We start from the raw sequence: 18,498 nt of genomic DNA on the forward strand, positions 1-18,498 counted from the left end.
TTAGGCACTCAAGAGTACAGACGCTTCTCTCTTTCGCTCCCTTATCTTTTTTTCCCAAGGCTCTTTGTCCTGTCTGCCCACAGAGCGCTTCTCTGCATTTCTTCTGAAAAACTCTATTTTTAACCATGGATTTAATAAACTGGTCATTCAACACGATCGATAATATTTTTTCAACAATGAGAACGGAGCAGGGGGCTCCCACATGTCCACTGGGGACACACCCGGCGGGGTATATGCTGGATTCCTGGAAGGAGTGGAAGATCATATGCCTCTCCCAGCTGTCCATCGAGGATATCGAAGATGTGTGGATATTCGGCCTGATGATCACTGGATTTCTCCTGATTGGAGTGGGAGGATATCTGGTTTTCTGGAAATATGGGAAGACAGGAGCGATTGGAGGGCGACCCGCGCCCACGGAAAGCACCGTCCGTGTGGAGACTTCTCAGACTGGGACGTTACTCGAGGTGAATCGTAAGCTGGACAATGTTCTAGCTGGGATACTGGTATTAGTGCGCAAAATGGATATCATCTCGGAGAGGGTCACCGGACGGCATGGACAGGTTTAAAAACCCAATTTGGCTTCACTGAAGGACTGGAATGATCTGTTTAAAGACTGAAGGCAGAGAGGAAAATTATCTCAGCCTGACCCAAACAAAGTCTTGTTATCTGAATCTGACGCCCAGGTAGCCGTGAGAGGCTAGCAAATAAAACCCCCACCAAGGAATGCAGACAGATGCTGCGAAAACCTGAGCAAAGCTGCCCTCCTGGTGGAAGGGTAACTCTGAAGTGCCATTTTTTCCCTCCACCTGAACCCATCCTCATGTAACCCTCTTATCTCTATTAAGGTAGCGCGACTCGGGTTGCGAATGACCACAGTCACCAATTCTTGTCACGTGTCTTGCCCATGTATGTCTGATCTCTGAATTGTGTGTACTGAAACTCTAGTTTCCCTCTGGGATTAATAAAGTATTGATTGATTGATTGATACCACTTTATTCATAGGGCCCCTTTAACACGGCATTACGACCGACCGAAGCGCCGCTCATAAAAAAACAACACAGGAAACGTTCGCTTTACGAAGGACAGCAGAACCGTCTGAACACCCACCATCCATCACTCTAGGGGAAGCAAACACTGGCTTTAATGGAATCAAGTCTCAGGTGTAAGCAGACCAAGTTTTCCACAAGTGAAAAGCATTAACGCGATTCATGACCAGTCATAACAAGTAGGAAGCGCTTTCCTTGTTTTTGACCAATCAGAGCCAACGAGGATGAAAGGTGCAAAACAGGAGTTTCAAATAAAGTTTCAGAAATGTTCATTAGAAAAAAGACTGCGACCTAGTTTAAATGGTTATGGTAAGCCACTATGTGAGGAAAATCAGCCACATGTCGTCACCTTTATGCTCCTGTTTGTGTATGAATACGTAGGTGTGAGCAGGTGTGTGTGTGTGTGTGTGTGTGTGTGTGTGTGTGTGTGTGTGTGTGTGTGTGTGTGTGTGCACAGCACTGAACAAACGCTCAGCTCGTACAGGTTCTGCACACAAACGTCTCAAAGATGGTCTGAGCTTTTAAATCCGACCTCCCTGTCTGCTAGATTCAGCTTTGTGGCTCCGGCGGTTGCAGAGCTGGTATTTCAACTCTCAACAGGTGATGTTATGACCCGAGCATCAGTTACTACTTGATTTATTCTACTTAAACTTTACTTAAACCAGGAATCCATGCAGGATTACTAAATATGTTTTATTATAACTGAGATTTTCCTACCAACAAACACACACGTGGGGGAAAGTGCATGGATAAAAATGTGAATTCTCTGCTAAAATAAAGCATGAAGAAGAAATAAAATCATTATTTACTTTTAGACCGATTCAGTTTCTGATTAAAACCAAAAGTTCAGTTTTTGTTCTGCAGGAATAAACTGAACAAGGTTGCACGTCGACTCCGTATGAAGAGCATAAGATTTATCATCCCATTAAAAATGGAGAAACCCCCCAAAGCAAAATGCTAATCTGATATTCTGCACAGATTAGACCAAGATGACAGGCTCAGAGTTCAGACAAAGAGATTATTGATGGATTCAAGATACGATCTGAATCATGTGACACAGACGGCGTCAGGAACTAAATTAAATACAAGCATAAACAAACTAAATTATCTCTGAAACAGCCACCATATTTGAAGTCCAGCTGAATCAACACACCAGGTGTGAGCTGCTGCCTTTAAGGAGAATTATTGCTGAGTCGTCTTTTACGTTTGCAGAAGGGTTCGACGTGACCTCGCTTTGAAGACGGAGTGCAAAACTCAACACGGAGCACAGCAGGCTCATCTAGTCTGCTGAGATCTCTGTGGAACGAAGTGTTTCTGACCCAAACGTGAACATTTTTGCACATTTTGTTTTTACGTATTGTTCCAGCAAGACTCCAGAAACGAGCTCACGCCGTTTCCTCTCCTCAGGTCACAATCCGTTTGTAAAGGAGTCCCAGTATCATCAGTAACGCATGCCTTTACTGGTCTCACAGGTTCACTGGGTTTGTGTTGAACTGATCAGCTGACTGCACACACTTATAACTAAAGCTGAATAAACAACTCCAGTCCTCTTGAAGCACCGTTCTACCTATTTGTTGCAGACTTTCTGTTTTGTTCTGACATGCATGTCTTCCAAACGCAGCCTTGACGATGACTAACTTTTGAGCTGGTCATGAACATCATTTAACCCATAAATGTGAAACTAAAGCCTCTCGTGCTGTGCTGCTTACTTGCAAATTGACTTCCTGCTAGTTTTGTGACTTTGTGTAGCAAAAACAGATTTAATTAGAAGAACTACGTTCAAAAACTGAAAAGCACATTTCTCTTTTGTGCATAATGTCTGCAGGGTCTCCCTGTACACTGGTTCTTAAAACTGGTTTTCAGGACCCCACTTTGGGTCACAAAATACTACAGATGTAAGAAATTACACTTAAATATCACAATACTTTGTGTTAGGGTACTGAACAAAGTAAAGAACCTTGGTGTTATCTTTGACCAGGACATGACATTCAAATCCCAGGTTAAACAGGTTTGTAGGATTTCCTTTTTCCACCTTCGGAATATTGCTAAGATTAGAAGCATACTTTCCAGGAGTGATGCTGAAACACTAGTTCATGCATTTATTACATCAAGACTGGATTACTGTAATTCATTACTCTCAGGAAGTCCACAGAATGTAGTTAAAAGTCTTCAGCTTGTCCAAAATGCTGCAGCTAGAGTTCTGATGAGAATTAAAAAGAGAGATCATATCTCTCCTGTCTTAGCTTCCCTACATTGGCTACCTGTTAAATTCAGAATAGATTTTAAGATCCTTCTTCTCACATATAAAGCTCTTAATAATCAAGCTCCATCATACATCAGTGATCTGATTGTTCCATACGTTCCTAACCGAGCACTTCGCTCTCAGACTGCAGGTCTACTGGTGGTTCCCAGAATATCTAAAATTAGGATGGGAGGCAGATCTTTTAGTTATCAGGCTCCTCTCCTGTGGAACCAGCTCCCAGCCTTAGTCTGTGAGGCAGACACCTTGTCTACTTTTAAGAATAGGCTTAAAACATTTTTATTTGATAGGATCTATGGTTAAAATCTGATGTTAGCCTAAATCTGGACAAGTGGGGGAGTAGAGGGAGGTGGAGTGTACAGTAGATAAAGACGACTCTCCCTTGCCCTGCCTCCAACATGCCTCCATCTAAATAGGATAGATTATCCAGAGTTATCTCTGTAGTTATGCTGCTATAGGCTTAGACTGCTGGAGGACACACTGACCACTTTTCACACTCTACTGCTTTCTTCTACAATCTGCTCTTTAACTGTATTACTTTCTGCTATTTCAGCTGTTAACTTTATTTTCTCTCTAAGTGTTTTTCTCCCCAGAAGAAGCTACAACGATGTTCTGCTGAGCTGTGGAGGCCTCATGGAGGGGGCCATCGTCTAGCACACTGCTGCTAACCACTTAAACATTCCCCCTCTCCTGATAATAACTTTTTGCTTTCCTTGACGTTGGATGTGCTACTACTAGTTTACCCGTTTAATTATAGATCCACTAGGATAAATACAATAAAGTTTATCTCTCGCCAAATAGAATATTTACTAAGAAATCACAATATAACTATAGACACATTATCGTGTGTGTGTGTGTGTGTGTGTGTGTGTGTGTGTGTGTGTGTGTGTGTGTGTGTGTGTGTGTGTGTGTGTGTGTGTGTGTGTGTGTGTGTGTGTGTGTGTGTGTGTGTGTGTGTGTGTGTCTGCTCTGTCTTCTCCATCCCCAGTGAGTCGTGGAGGATGGCTGCTTCTACTGAGCCAGGATTCTCTGGAGGTTTCTTCCTGTTAAAAGGGAGTTTTCCTCTCCACTGTCGCTGCATGCTTGCTTAGTATGAGGATTGCTGTATGCAATTTGCTGGGTTCCTTATATAGGAAACATTTTTTATGATTGGCTTAATGAACCGGCCTGGAACGTTTATTATGTGAAGTGCCTTGAGACGACTCTTGTCATGATAAATAAACTTGAATTGAATTGAATCGATATTTAAAAGCAGTGTATTGATATTATTGGAAATTTACATGCAAACATTTATTATATTTCTTTCATGTGGTGTAATTCAAACTCCAACTGCTAGGTGGCAGCAGTGTTTACCATCTTCCTTTTAAAGCAACAACAACATCCTGCGATAAAACTGGATGTTAGAAGCGTCTGGCCGGAGTTTTCCAATTAGATTCAGTCCTAAAAATCACAATTATTGTCTGGCTTTTAGTATCACAACATATCGTCTCCCCTGATGTGAGAAATCAAGTCCTATTCACGTGTACTGATGAAAAACAAAAACAAACAATTGTACTTGAGGTTGTTTTCAGCATGTCCCTGTTGGTTTGGCTGAGCTGGTGATATCCAGTCTTTTCCAGCATTATTCTGAGGATCACAAGTTGTCCTAGTACATAATGAAGAGTAGAAACTGATCATTTGGGGTTTTAGTCAATGTTAAATGAATCAATAGAATTGGCTGCGCACAAAAGAAAAACCTGGATGTGTTTTGCATCATTCAGCAAGTCTAGCATGAACTCAACGTGTGGCTAACCCAGCTACGAAAAGGCCGGAAGCAGGAAGCAGGAAGCACAAAGACAGTGACGGAGTTCTTTGGAACAACCATGGAACCATCAATACATCCATTATTCATCATTACTCTGCAGGTATATGTAACTCCAAACATGTCAGGTTAAGCGTCAGAACCAGAGTTTCAACGAATCATCACCATTGAATCAAAGTGAACCGTCTGTTTTCTGATGGGTGCGAGTGTCAAGCATCATGATCGCTCATACGCATGTGTTGTTGTTGTTGTTGTTGTTTCTACCAGCGCTGCCGTCTGCCGCGTCATATGGACTCGCTTCTTTTGTGACACATTTGCAACTCGGCTGAGTCACGTTGATTTGGACCCAATAAGGAAATGTCTCCCATCCTGCTCGGCAGGTTTTCCTCTCTGCGGTGTTTTGCAGTCACATGTGTGGCGAGAGCAGCCCAAGCCCTCCCAGCCCTGCTTAAATCAAACACCTACAACACCTGGATCCAGATCAGATCTTAGCAGGGATTCATGTGTTCATGTGTTTCTGTTTGAAGATGACTGGCATGCTAGCAAAACAAACTGAATCAACCTGTATGTACTTGGTGAAGGGAAACGTGACAGTTTCTTATTGATAAATGAAATAATGCGCTAATATTTTGTGCTAATGTTTGCTTTGAAAATCCCCACTAAGGTATAAACCTGAAGTCTCGGTACACCTGATGGCCCCAAACACCTACGACGGTCAAACGAGGTGGAAGAGGCTCCGCTTCAGTGTGAGATCTAAGATGTTGTAGCTCTGAATACGTTTCTAAGCGTTAAACATATTTATGATCATAAGTTGCAACTCAGATACAAGCTACAAAAACCCATCATGCGTTGCTAAAAGCTCAATCTTGCTGTTCCTTCTGCCCATCTCACTACCATGGGGAGCAGAGCGTCTCTGGAACCCACTCCCCCCAGACGGGGAGCAGAGCTTTCAGCCGCTCTGCTCCCCGTCTCTGGAACTCACTCTCCCCCAGACGGGGAGCAGAGCATTCAGCCGCTCTGCTCCCCATCTCTGGAACTCACTCCCCCCAGACATCAGAAATATTGACAGTTTCACCCTCTTCAAATCCAGACTCAAGACACCTGTTCGAATCTGCCTATGACCTCTGATTTCATTTGAATTGTTTTTTTTCCTTTTCTTCATTGTGTTTTATTGTTTTAATGTATTTTACTGGATGTATTTTTCCTGTGAAGGGACCTTGGGTGTCCTGAAAGGCGCTTTTAAATAAAATGTATTATTATTATAAAAATGCCTGTTTGCCTATTCGTTTTCACAAAGATGACGCAGAACAAGCTCACATCCTCATCCCAGGATCTTTACACACATTTTTCATCCATGATGCCTGCGAAGGAGATGCGTGACTGAACTAGTTCAGCTCAGAGGTAAAGGGTTCAGATTCCAGAAAGCGCCAGGGGGGAAACCGACAGTGAGGCGTTCGCTCCAGGTCTGTGAGGGACTGCCCGGGCCCCTCAGAGAGAGGGGGTGGGGGGGCTTCATCGAGGCTTTAAGACTTTGTTTTTATTTAGAGGTTCAACTTTTATTCTGAGATAAACTTTGCACTGAAGAGGACTATAAATATGTAAACTACCTTTTTGTCTCCGTTTGTCACAATGCTGGTGTTTTGTTTAGGACAATGGATTTTGTGCATTTTGGCTTGCCATAATGATGCTGACCAAAACCAGAAAACTTTTCTTTTACTCACAGATTGAGGACGTCCTGCTCCTGAGAGTCAGGGAAAAACACGTCTCCTCCACCTCCATCTTTCTTCCTCTTCTTCAGCCTCCGGAGAGACAGCAGGCGTCTCTTCTTCTCCTTCGGGGTGAAGAGCGTGGCGTCCCCGGCCAACGTCGCGCTGTCTCCGCGCCTGAAGGAGCCGGGAGACACCGGAGCTGTGCCCAGGTCATCCCGGTGGATGGTCGCCGACGCGTCTTTGAGCGACGTCGCGCGCCTCAGCTCCTTGTTCTCCTTCTCAGTGGATTTGGATTTGAAGGGATTCCTTAACTTGAGCGAGCTGGACCTGCTCATGGTGTCCGACCTCAGAGGAGAGGCTGCGCTCAGGAAAGCAGCTGACAACTGACTGAGGATGAAAACAGGAGCGGGGACGAGGGGGGCGTGACGCACCGGGAAAACCTGCAGAGCAAGTTGGCGCTGGCGCGTGCTCTCCAGACACCCACAACGGTCACGCGCGCCAAACAGGTAACTAATAAAGCCGCAAACGCAGGTAACTTCTCACGTTAACCTTCAAATTAATAAATGCACGATTGTTCAGACAACTTTAGGATCAGATGGAGAATTTCTGTTAAAGAGGTTTGTTCCTCAAACAGCCTCAGTTAGGAGAAACAGGGATTAGTGCAGACTCAGATTCCAGCGGTGACCAGCCTACCTGGAGAAAACCACGTATGCATGGGGAGAACATGCAACCTCCACACAGAAAGACCATGTTGGGATTTGAACCTGTGACCATACCTGGCCTGGGGCGGTCCCAGGAGTGGTGTGATATTACGTTCGTGCTGCCACCTACACCGTTATGTAAACAGTTCTCAAATATATTATAGTAGTTTTTCTTTTTACTGCAGGACATCAAGATTTTTACAAACAAGACAAAAGAAGAACCAGTACCGACGTTCAAGGGTCAGGAAGCGTCGCTGCAGCTAGCTTGCTGCTTCTCCGGCCCGACTGTAGCGGTTCACCTGTTCGTGTCCAGTCCACCGTGTGTTGACCAGGAAGTTGTTCTCTAAACGAGTAAAAAACTCGGTTAATGTTCTGCCCTAAGCTTTACAGTTACAGGTTTTGGGACGCTCATTTGTGTTTGCCACGACTTCCAGTGTTTTGTTTTCCACCGCACAACCAGACAACAGGTACAGGAGCCTGCAGAGGTCAAAATATCTCAGAAACAACCTGGAACCTTTCCTTACTCATTGATATGAATGAATACTGACAGATTCCAGCCAGATCTTTTTATTTTGATTATAAATAAAAATACCTGTATGACATTTGAAACATGTAACTCTGACTCTTAAAGGCCAAGCTCACAGAAAATATAAAAATACGCCGTTTCCAAAACAAACAACACTTAAAATTAATTGTATTTTTGTTGTTTCACAGCTCCAAGGAGCCCCAGACCTGTAACCCAGAAGGTGCTGCAAACAGCATCGCTTAATCAAGTTTACATTGTTTGTTTGTTTTTTTTTGGGGGGGGGCTACAAGCTATTTTGAGATAATCTTATCACAAAGGAACGAGTCAGATCAGAGGACTAAAGGAAACAAAGCTGAGAATCTGTTATGGGGAAGGAAGTCAATTCTAAAAAGAAAAAGTTTTTTGAAGAACTAAAATATTAAAACATATTAAAGGCTCTCATGTCAGGATAATCAGCCCAGAAAAGCAGAGATATGGGTTCTAGATCCTTGCTTCCCTGGGACGTTACTCGAGGTGAATCGTAAGCTGGACAATGTTCTAGCTGCGACACCGGTATTAGTGCGCAAAATGGATGTCATCTCGGAGAGAGCCACCGGACGGTATGGACAGGTTTCAACACCCGAACTGGCTTCACTGAAGGACTGGAATGATCTGTTTAAAGACTGAAGGCAGAGAGGAAAATTATCTCAGCCTGACCCAAACAAATTCTTGTTATCTGAATCTGACGCCCTGGTAGCCTTGAGCGGCAAGCAACTAAAACCCCCACGAAGGAATGCAGACAGATGCTGTTAAGCCCCCCCCCCCCCCCCCCCCCCCCCCCGCCTTCGGATTGGTGGACTTCAGCCAGGCGAGGTCATCAACTGGAAGAGTCAATGTGCTCTTTGCTTCTCCCAAGATCTCCCTCCCACCTGTGACTGTACAGTAGGTGAGCACCGTAGATGGCTGCTCTCGCTGGGGGAAACAGGATCCCAGCCCCCCCCCCCCCCCCCCCCCCCTTGGCTTTCTATTGGAGTCTCATGTTATGTTGTGTTGTCTGAAGTCTGTTGCATTTCTGTTGAGGTGTTTTTTTTTTGCAGAGCAAAGCTGCCCTCCCGGTGGAGGGTAAAGCTTGGTTTATGCTTGACGCGTCCGTGAGGTCCGCACGGTGAAATTGCGTCATTTTAACAACCACGCCCCTCCGCACGACCCAAAATTTCTGCACCGCGCACCTAGGAAATTTTCTAACTACGCGGACGGTCGGACGCGGAAAAACATGGCTGACTGGCAAGAACTAGTACGGCAGAGGTTTGTAAATACAGACATTTGTATGATTCAGCTCTCAGAGATCACCGGGATCAACATGTTGTTAATAATTCTTGGAGAGAAATAGCTCGCACTGTCGGAAAAGACGAGGACGCTGTTAAAAATGCTGGAATGCCATGTTGTAAACAGTAATTTCTACTTCTACTATGGTGTAGTGTTGGATGCATGCCGTAGAGCTCCATGCTGCCCCCTACAGTTTGGGAGGATATTGGCTCACCGCAGAGACGAGCCGCACAAACCATAAACGCTGCGAGTTGTGAAGCGCGTTCCATCCGCGAGCCGCATCACCAAGCGGAAAGTAAATGCGTCAAGCATAAACCAAGCTTAACTCTGAAGTGCCTTTTTTTCCCTCCACCTTAACAATCCTCATGTAACCCTCTGATCTCTATTAAGGTAGCGCGACTCGGGTTGCGAATGACCACAGTCACCAATTCTTGTCATGTGTCTTGCCCATGTATGCTTGATCTCTGAGTTGTGTGTACTGAAACTCTAATTTCTCGCTGGGATTAATAAAGGATTGATTGAATGATTGATTGATTGATTGCTTAAAGCATCGTATCTCAGGTGTAAAGAGGTGACAGAAGTGTTGAGCGTCAGGAGGAGGAGCTGGATAAGAATGATGAAGGTTGTTTATGTAAAAGAAAAACTGTAAACACTGAATGGTAAGAAGAAACCACGATCACAAAAACAACCAGACTGTTTGTTCTGAAGAGGCTGCAGGTGAGTGATGGGGGGGGCTGGAGGCAAACTAAGGGGAACCGAGGACCTCTAGTGGCAGCTAATGGTAAGGGAATAAACAAGTCAAAGGATGTAGATGATGGTAATTAAACTCACAAAAAGAAGAAATAAAAAATGCATTTATGTTTTGTGCATTTTTTATGTTTTCTCACATTTAAACACGTTAAGCTGCTGAAATGTGATAAAACAACAAGTTTAAGGTAGTTGCTGTCGGATCACTTTTAGCTGCAGGACCTACTCAGAACACTTAATAATTCATGCATCCGTCTACAGGTCGTGCACGGAGAAGCCCGTGTGGGAGGAAGCGGTCTGTGTTGGATGAAATAAACACAAACATCTAGAGTTTCAAAACGGGAAGAAACCCAATCCGACCCTGAGCAACAAACATAAATCACTGTAAAAGTGCCGTTTGTTCCTCATGTCATCAAATCTAAAGCAGCCAGAAAAATCAGCACCGACTCCTTTTCTAAAAGCAGATTGTAAAATAAGTTTCCCACAAAAACTAAAATCTGAAATTTCTCAGCACAACCCATAAAATAAAAGCCCCAGATGATTAATAATCATTGTTAGGTGTAAATAAACAAATAAAGTTCATTTAAATTAAAGCCCAAATGATTGTTTAATTTTGCACATCGCAGAAAGAACATTATCTTCATAATTAACATTTTGTGTCCATGTTTTTCAACCTGATTCATACATCTGCGCTCATCTGGCAAAAAAAGATGGTCTGACATGTTATCTGAGCAGAAGTCCGTATTCAAGGCCATTTACAAGTCCGATACACAAGAGAACGCCAAGAAAAGGGCTGAGATGCTACTGAGGCTATAGATAAACCAGATGTGGTGACGGAGGTTTGAGGGTGTGGGACGCATGCAAACACCAAAAACCAGAGAGAGCAGATGAACGTCAGCCCTAGTGTCAGCTGCTGGATTTTAAATCCATTCAACAACACAATTAATGTTTCTGATGGTGAAACTTTAATCAGCTTTCTGACCTTTTCCCTGTTCTCCCTACAGGAACAGGTGTGTTTGTTCACTGAGCAAAATTACACAACTTTTCTCAACAAATGAAATGTTTGTTCTGGAAAACAAGACATTTACAGGTCAGCACCAGGTGTGGGTGTCTGTAGGGGTTTTACTGGTGGAACCATCAGATAAAAGCTGCACATCTGGGGCTGAAACTCGACTTTGAGATCAAGACCAGAAGAAACAGAAACTGAAGTGAGAATGAGGTTTGAGCTTCCGCTGCTTCTGCTTCTGTTGTTTTTTTTTCTGCTTAGAGTTTGGTTACAAAACCGACACGGACCTGGTCTCTTCACACAGACGCACTCGAAGCATCTTTCAGGTTTTTCCAGCCGAGTGCATCATCCGCTCTCCTGCTTGGCTCCATTGTGCGAGGTATGTAGGCTCCACAAGGAACAAAGGCTGTTGACTTTATAAAATCAAAGTTTTCGTTTGTAAAATAAAATCGCTCATGCTGGGTAAGTGTATGGGTAAGTGACAAATACACTGTAAAAACTGTTCTCAGACAATGAAACCACATCAGCTGTAGATTATCTGTGTGTTAAGTTATTGAATATTAATTTAAACGAGTTTGAGATGATTTATTTCTCAGTCTTTATGTAAAACAAAGCTAAACGAGGTGACGCTGAGACTAGAGGACGTTTGCATTTAAAGCCTTTAGAGGTTCTTGTGAAATGTTTCTATTTCTTGCAGAGTGAAACTGACGTTTTCACAGTTTTTTAAAAAGCTACACGAGCTTCTGGAAGTCGTCTAAATCAGCCTCAAGATGTGTCGTCATGTTTCTGTTTTAGACAAAAGTGGAACGATTTTTGTTCAACTGCATCCATCACACAAACAACCTGTAATGTTTGCAGCAGCACGTCTTTCTTCTGCAGAATCTGATGCCAGATCAAAGGTTTAGCTAAAGACTCCAACATGATATTCTCCCGTCGGTTTTCACACCTGCGAGTTGCAAGGATAAATCAGATGATTAAATATTTCCACTGAAGGAAAGAAAAAACACATTTTCACGGTTTTTGCACGCTCAGGCGTGTCAGTAGCATGTGGAAGATTCGTCTGCAGCTTTGGTCGTCTTCCCAGGGCTCAGGAGGTGCTGAAGGTCAGCCAGGAGGTGCTGAAGGTCAGCCAGGAGGTGGTGTTGGTTACCCTTCAGCACCCTGAGATGTTAGCTAAGTCCATGGATGAACGGTCTACGTTCTACCTCATTGTAAAGGTGACCAACCCCCAAAACATTACGTCCAAACTTGTTTTTAAGCATTGTGTCTTTTTATTTATTGAAATCTAATCATAAATATAGCTAAATGTAAAAAAAAAAACACAAATTAAATCACAAATCAAATCAAATGTTGGCTATAAAGCACGCTTCATGGTAAAACGGACTCAAAGTGCTTACATTCCCATCTGCTTCGTCATAAAACATGAAAAATTTACACGATTTAAGGTCATTTAGTAACTGATTCAGCTTAATCTGGGGCTCCAAGTATGTTTTAGTTCTTTTAAGTCAGCAGCATCCTTGTTGGAGTCAGTTAATGTTTTTATTTTTATGCAGGCACCCTGTTTAATCCCACATATGCGTAAATCTTGTGTGTTTTTTTTCTGGCAAATATCAAAAGAAAACTTCGAGGCAGAAAGGAGAATGAAAGTTTATCTCGGAGCATCTTTCTGCCCTACAAAAGCCTCCGTTTGTTCACATCAGCACATTAAAGGCTCTGGAGGAGTACGCCTCATGCTACTGGTCTACCTACACAAGAGCTGACGAATCAATGCTCAGCTAAAGCCCTCAGATCCTGTATCCTACGCATTTATCTCTTGTTGCGATCAGACGATGTCGGGGTTGCGGCGACCTGCAGTGCTGCCTGTTTCTGCACACGGGCCCGGATGTGTTACTGGGCTAAAATTGGGTCATTGAGGAGAGGAAGAGCAGAACTAGAGCGCTGCAGGCCGTACCCCGTCATCAGTATGTCAGGCTTCTTTCAGAATAAATTGTTATTTCAGTTATTTGTTGATTTGGTCAGATGAAGTTCGTGAAAACAGAAGGAATTTATTAGTCCTGACAAAAATATGCTTCTGTCGTTCCACAAAATGATCTTTCAAACACATCAGAACGTTTTTCTGCATGGTTGTTTCTCTCTCTCCAACCCCCCACTGCTTGATGCTAACGCTAGCTTACCTTTGCAGATGGAAAACATGGAGGACTACGTCAGCTGGCCTAGTGACGAACCAGATGAGGTGGTCTGCAACCTCAGCCCTCCCTCTGCGGAGACCCTGTCCCAAACCTACATCCACTCCCTCATCTGCGCCTCCGGCCTGATCGGCAACATCCTCGTGATGATCACCTACAGTTTCTACAAGAGAACAAAGACAATGACGGACGTCTATCTCTTTAATGTGGCTGTGGCGGACCTGACCTTTGTGGTGGCTCTGCCTCTCATCATCTACAACGAGCAGAACGACTGGTCCATGGGGTCAGTCGCTTGTAAGATTCTCCACTCAACCTACAGCATCAACCTGTACAGCGGCATGCTGCTGCTGGCGTGCATCAGCGGCGATCGTTACGTTGCCATAGTTCAGGCCAGGCGCTCATTTGGGTCTCGATCGAGGACTCTGGCGTACGGCCGTCTGATCTGCTCGACCATCTGGGTGTTTGCAATGGTGCTAACTCTCCCTACGTTCATCTACACGGAGCTCTCTGACGAACCGATCTTCACAGATTTCTCTGAGGAGCAAAACTACAGCGAGCTAGCTGACTTACAGGTGACATGCCAGCTCACTTTCAACAACTCCGACACAGCAAAGCTGATGAAGGTGATGGTGCCCAGCCTCCAGATGGCCGTTGGATTCCTCCTGCCCTTCATGGCGATGGCGTACTGCTACTTATGCATCGCGTGGACTCTCCTGAGAGCCAACAGCAGCCAGCGGCACAAGGCCGTCCGCGTTGTCCTGGCGGTTATCGCAGTCTTCATCGTGTGTCATCTACCCTACAACGTGATTCTGCTGATCCACACCACGTCGCTCTTCAAGGAGAGGAGCTGTCCAGCTGAGCAAACAAAGCTCCGGGTTCTGGCTGCTGCCAGGAGCATAGCGTACCTCCACTGCTGCCTCAACCCCATTCTGTATGCCTTTGTGGGAGTCAAGTTCAGGAGCCACTTCAAACAAATCATGTCTGACTTTTGGTGCTTCAGCAAAAAGTACATCTACTCCAATCGCTTGTCACGCGGCACGTCAGATACCTGCCTGTCGGGCACCAGAACCTCAGAAGGCTCCAACAAAATGTCGTCCTTCAGCATGTGACCGGGTTCTCCGTGAAGAGTCGTTCTCCAGCAGCATGATGCTCCTCTTACTGCACAGCTGGATGTCATTTGAACTTTTTAATGGTTTTGTATCCCAACAGAGGGAAACGGCCCTCACTTGAAGCCGAAGAGTTGATGCGTTTTTGCAGTTATAGAATAAGATGCAGTCTAAAGAACAAGAAGCCTTTACTAAAAACATTCAGCCTATTTCTGTGTGAAGTCTGTTCATCTTCAGAATTTTACTCTAATCCTGTTAAAATCTCTTAATTAGCATTTGATAAAAAAATAATAATAAAAATCTTATTTTTAAGATTTTGCTTGTTTTTATTTTTATTTTTTCAGGAAAAATATAAACAAAAATCAAGTGCAGATTTTTTAAAGACTAGTAAAACATATTTTTGGACAGATTCAGAAAATGGATCAGATTTATTAGTTTGGTTTTGTTTTGTTTTAATTATTTATTTACCAATTAATTATTATTTTTTTCCAATAAAAAAAAGAAAAAGTCTGAATATGAAACTGGAACAAAAACATCTGGTGCCATTAAGCAAAAACTGAGTTAAAATAAACAATTCACTAACGCAACGCTTTTATGCTCCACGCACCACCTTCAAGTCAGAGAAACCTTTTTTTTACTTTTTAATCTATTTAAGTCGGGGGTGTCAAACTCATTTTAGCTCAGGGGCCACATCGAGGGAAATCTAGTCCCAAGTGGGCCGGACCGGTAAATTAAAAACAACTTCAGATTGTTTTCTTTTGTTTTAAAACAATCAAAGCTGGAGCCTGAGGACAGCGTATCCAAAATAGTACAAGTACAACACCTGAAGTGTACTTTAGTATTTGAAAAACTAAAAAACATTCCTCAGTGATTCAAAGAGCTTACAGATCACATGACTAGATCAGTTTCATGCAGCACTTAAAGTGTATTTAACCAATTTTACTGAACATCTTTTAGCTTTCACCGGCACATCAACAACAAGTCACATCCTGAGCGGCGGCCAACTTCAGGTGGCGCCTGAGGACAGTTTATCTAAAATAGTTCAACCACAACATCACTATTAGTCAAAGCACCTGAAGTATATTTTAAAATTTGAAATAGAAAAAAATAAAATTCTTCAGTTTATTTTCACTTCTGCATTGTAACGTATGAAAATAAAGTTTACACAACCGCCTCATGGGCCGAGTTTTCCCGTTTGCGGGCCGTTTGTTTGACACTCCTGATTTAAGTTCAATAAATGAAAAAATTCTTTATCTTTAAAAAATGAATACAAATGCAATAAAAGGGAAAAAATGAAAAGTGAAATATAACAACAACAAAAATAAAACAAAACACACTAGTAACTAAAATAACCTTTTCTGATCTTCTAAATAAGATCCTGTTGAACCTTCTGACAGTTTAGATAACCGAGAAAGCAGAAGTGCTGCAGAAATGCGAGGTGCAGCTTTCTCACTCACTTTGTCTCTGCTCACGGCCACAGCGCACTTTTCTCTCAGAGAATTAGAGAAATACATAAAAAAGAAAAAGAAAGGAGGGATTTGCTGCAGCACAGCGTGACGCAGCCGCTCTAAAGCTCAGGTTAGATTAGGCAACAATACTAAACGTCTGCTTTGACCCAAAAATCATGAAAACAGTAATAATAAAGTGAAACCGTCAAAAATTGTGAGTCAATGATGATGAAATCGTAAGAGGACCAAAAAGGATCTTTTTAGCCTCGATAATCCTTTTTCATCCACTGGAGGTCCTCAGTACTTAATAATTTGCACCTTGTTGTCAGGGCCGTGCCGAGACCTCTGATGAGGCGGGGGCTCAAAGTAAAAAAGGGGCACTTATAGAGCAATCCAACAAGTTAGAAAATTCTGATAATGAGACCCTTGGGTTCAAACAACATAATAAAATTATATCAGTTAGTGTCATTAGTGTTAATGTTAGTTCATAAATAATAGTTTTAGTTTTTAAAGCTGACTTACATCTAGAGGTGTTACAACCACATTTTTGCCCCTGATCCGAGTCCAAGTTGTTTGATTTTTGATTATCTTCCAATACTGAGTCCTGTTCTGATACCAGGTGGTGATGCAGCGCATTATAAAAGAAGAAATAAGTCGTCCTTCTGTCTGTATTTGTCATTTTGTTATTTTAGCCTGAAAAGGTCACTCATTCAGGAAGTACATTTAACAGAAATCAAGATACTTTATTGCTATTGCACAGGTGTACAACCAAAGATATTATGTGCTTACTAAAGACAGCTCTAGTAAGAGGTAGTAAAATAAATGTAAAATAAATGCACCACAGAGACTTATCCAGTGTGATCTACAGCTATGTTAGCTGAGATCTTTTTCCTGTCAGTAGAAAATTCTTGATCCCATTCCATGATCTCACTGAACTTACCACTAAACATGAGAGCTCTGCTACCAACCTAACAACAACACCCTTTACACAAAGGCACCATCATCACATACGTGGCAGGAGTCTCAGAGAAACTTAGAAGAATCTTCTCCAAACACAACATCCCGGTAAACTTTAACCCAACAGCACCCTCAGACAGAACCTGGTCCATCCAGAAGACAAAACACCCAAACAGAAGCTCAGTGGGGTTGTTTATGCAGTCCAGTGTAGGAGCACTGTCCAGATGTTTACATTAGAGAAACTAAACAACAAGTACACAAGAACATAACACAACACAGGAGAGCCACCTCTTCAGGTCAAAACTCTGCAGTCCACCTTCACCTGAAGGACAAGGGACACACCTTTGAAGAGGACAAAGTCCACATTCTGGACAGAGAAGATAGATGGTTTGAGAGAGGAGTAAAAGAAGCGATCTATGTCAAAACGTGAAAACCCCACTTTAAATAGGGGCGGGGCTTAGATTTCACCTTTCCAGTACCAGTAATGCAGCTGGATTTTATTTGTGACGTTTGTTTCCATAACTTCATAAAAGCTGCTGATGAAGATGATCAGACCGTCTCCTCCCTTTGGTTCTCGCTCTCCCGTCGCGGTCCGCACCGTTTCTTTCTGTGACGCTGCAAAGCTGGTTTCCCTCTAATAGTGATGTTTGGAGTAACATGAATTACATCACGTAATACCTCGTTGGAAAGCTCGTTTTATGTACTTTTAGAAACCGTTTGAAGTATTTTTATTTGATTAGTAATTCAGAAGTTATGACCCGGAGAATCTAGACTGAGAAATATCAACATTTGTGATTCTTTGTGAGTTTCTGCAACACTTCAGGAGAAGTCTCTCTCGTGTCTCATTTTCTGTCCCAGACATGCAGCTACCCGACTCTGCTCCACACACACTAACCACCGACTCAAACACACGTAAACAAAAGCTCTGATATTAAAATGCATCCAGCTGACGTGAAGCAGGCAGAAAGAAAACTTACAGGTAGATGAACGCAGACTCCTGCCCGCAGGCAAAACACCCGTCTGTCGTCTCCATGGCTGCAAGGTAGAGTGACAGCAGGGACAACCAATCACATGTTAATATGATGCGGCAGAGCCAATAAGTGAGCTTGTAGGCGGGTCTAAGGGAAAATAGGCTTCAGCTTGAGGCGGCTGTCTCCACATGGTCCTAGTGCCTGATATGTATCACAGTATAACAGTTTTGTACGGTAAAATCTGACGAACGACCGCATAAAGGGCACTTTGGGCACTTCAGACAAAAGGGGCAGGTGCTCAACCCCCCCCCCCCCCCCCCATCATTAGTATTACTCTAATATAACGTCATTTCTTGGTAACGACTAATTTAACGCGTTACTATTTCCATACCAGTAATCATATTAAAGTTACTTGTCCATGACATACTGCGTTATTTTATCCTTTACTCTGAAGTTTTTCTGCTTAGGAAAATCTTGAGTGAAGGAAATCTAACATGGCATAATGGATTTGACCAATCAACACGCACTTTCCTTGCTCAAGGACAGCAGTGTATTGCTTCACCAAACAATAGAACGGCACCACGATGCCATTTGTTGGAATATAGCTCTCACTCGTGGTGCAAAATTAAAACCAACGAAAAAGCACAGTAATATTACCGAACAAACGACTAAAAACATCAAACACAACCCTGCAATAAAACCCCAACAAAACGCACAATAAAGAACATA

General features: G+C 43.1%; 2 protein-coding genes across 2 annotated transcripts in view; one reads left to right on the top strand and one right to left on the bottom strand.

The window, feature by feature from the left end:
* crybg1a (crystallin beta-gamma domain containing 1a) overlaps positions 1 to 7,352 on the bottom strand; it is a 43,817-nt gene extending 36,465 nt beyond the window's left edge. Inside the window, exon 1 of the mRNA XM_054741942.2 lies at positions 6,829 to 7,352. Within this exon, the coding sequence (XP_054597917.2) occupies positions 6,829 to 7,151 (323 nt within the window). The 5' untranslated portion in view covers positions 7,152 to 7,352. The remainder of the gene's footprint in view (positions 1 to 6,828) is intronic.
* A 5,909-nt stretch (positions 7,353 to 13,261) lies between these two features.
* Positions 13,262 to 14,783, top strand: ccr6b (chemokine (C-C motif) receptor 6b). Its single transcript, XM_015969136.3, has one exon. It carries the CDS (start codon positions 13,284 to 13,286, stop codon positions 14,394 to 14,396), a length of 1,113 nt encoding a protein of 370 aa, XP_015824622.2. The 5' UTR covers positions 13,262 to 13,283; the 3' UTR covers positions 14,397 to 14,783.
* Positions 14,784 to 18,498: the final 3,715 nt, after the last annotated feature.

This window comes from Nothobranchius furzeri, chromosome 18, assembly GCF_043380555.1.
Source record: "Nothobranchius furzeri strain GRZ-AD chromosome 18, NfurGRZ-RIMD1, whole genome shotgun sequence".
Lineage (NCBI taxonomy): Eukaryota > Metazoa > Chordata > Actinopteri > Cyprinodontiformes > Nothobranchiidae > Nothobranchius > Nothobranchius furzeri.

Bases quoted from the DNA above. Each gene is read 5' to 3' on its own strand.
- ccr6b (XM_015969136.3), top strand. From the start codon at position 13,284: ATGGAAAACATGGAGGACTACGTCAGCTGGCCTAGTGACGAACCAGAT.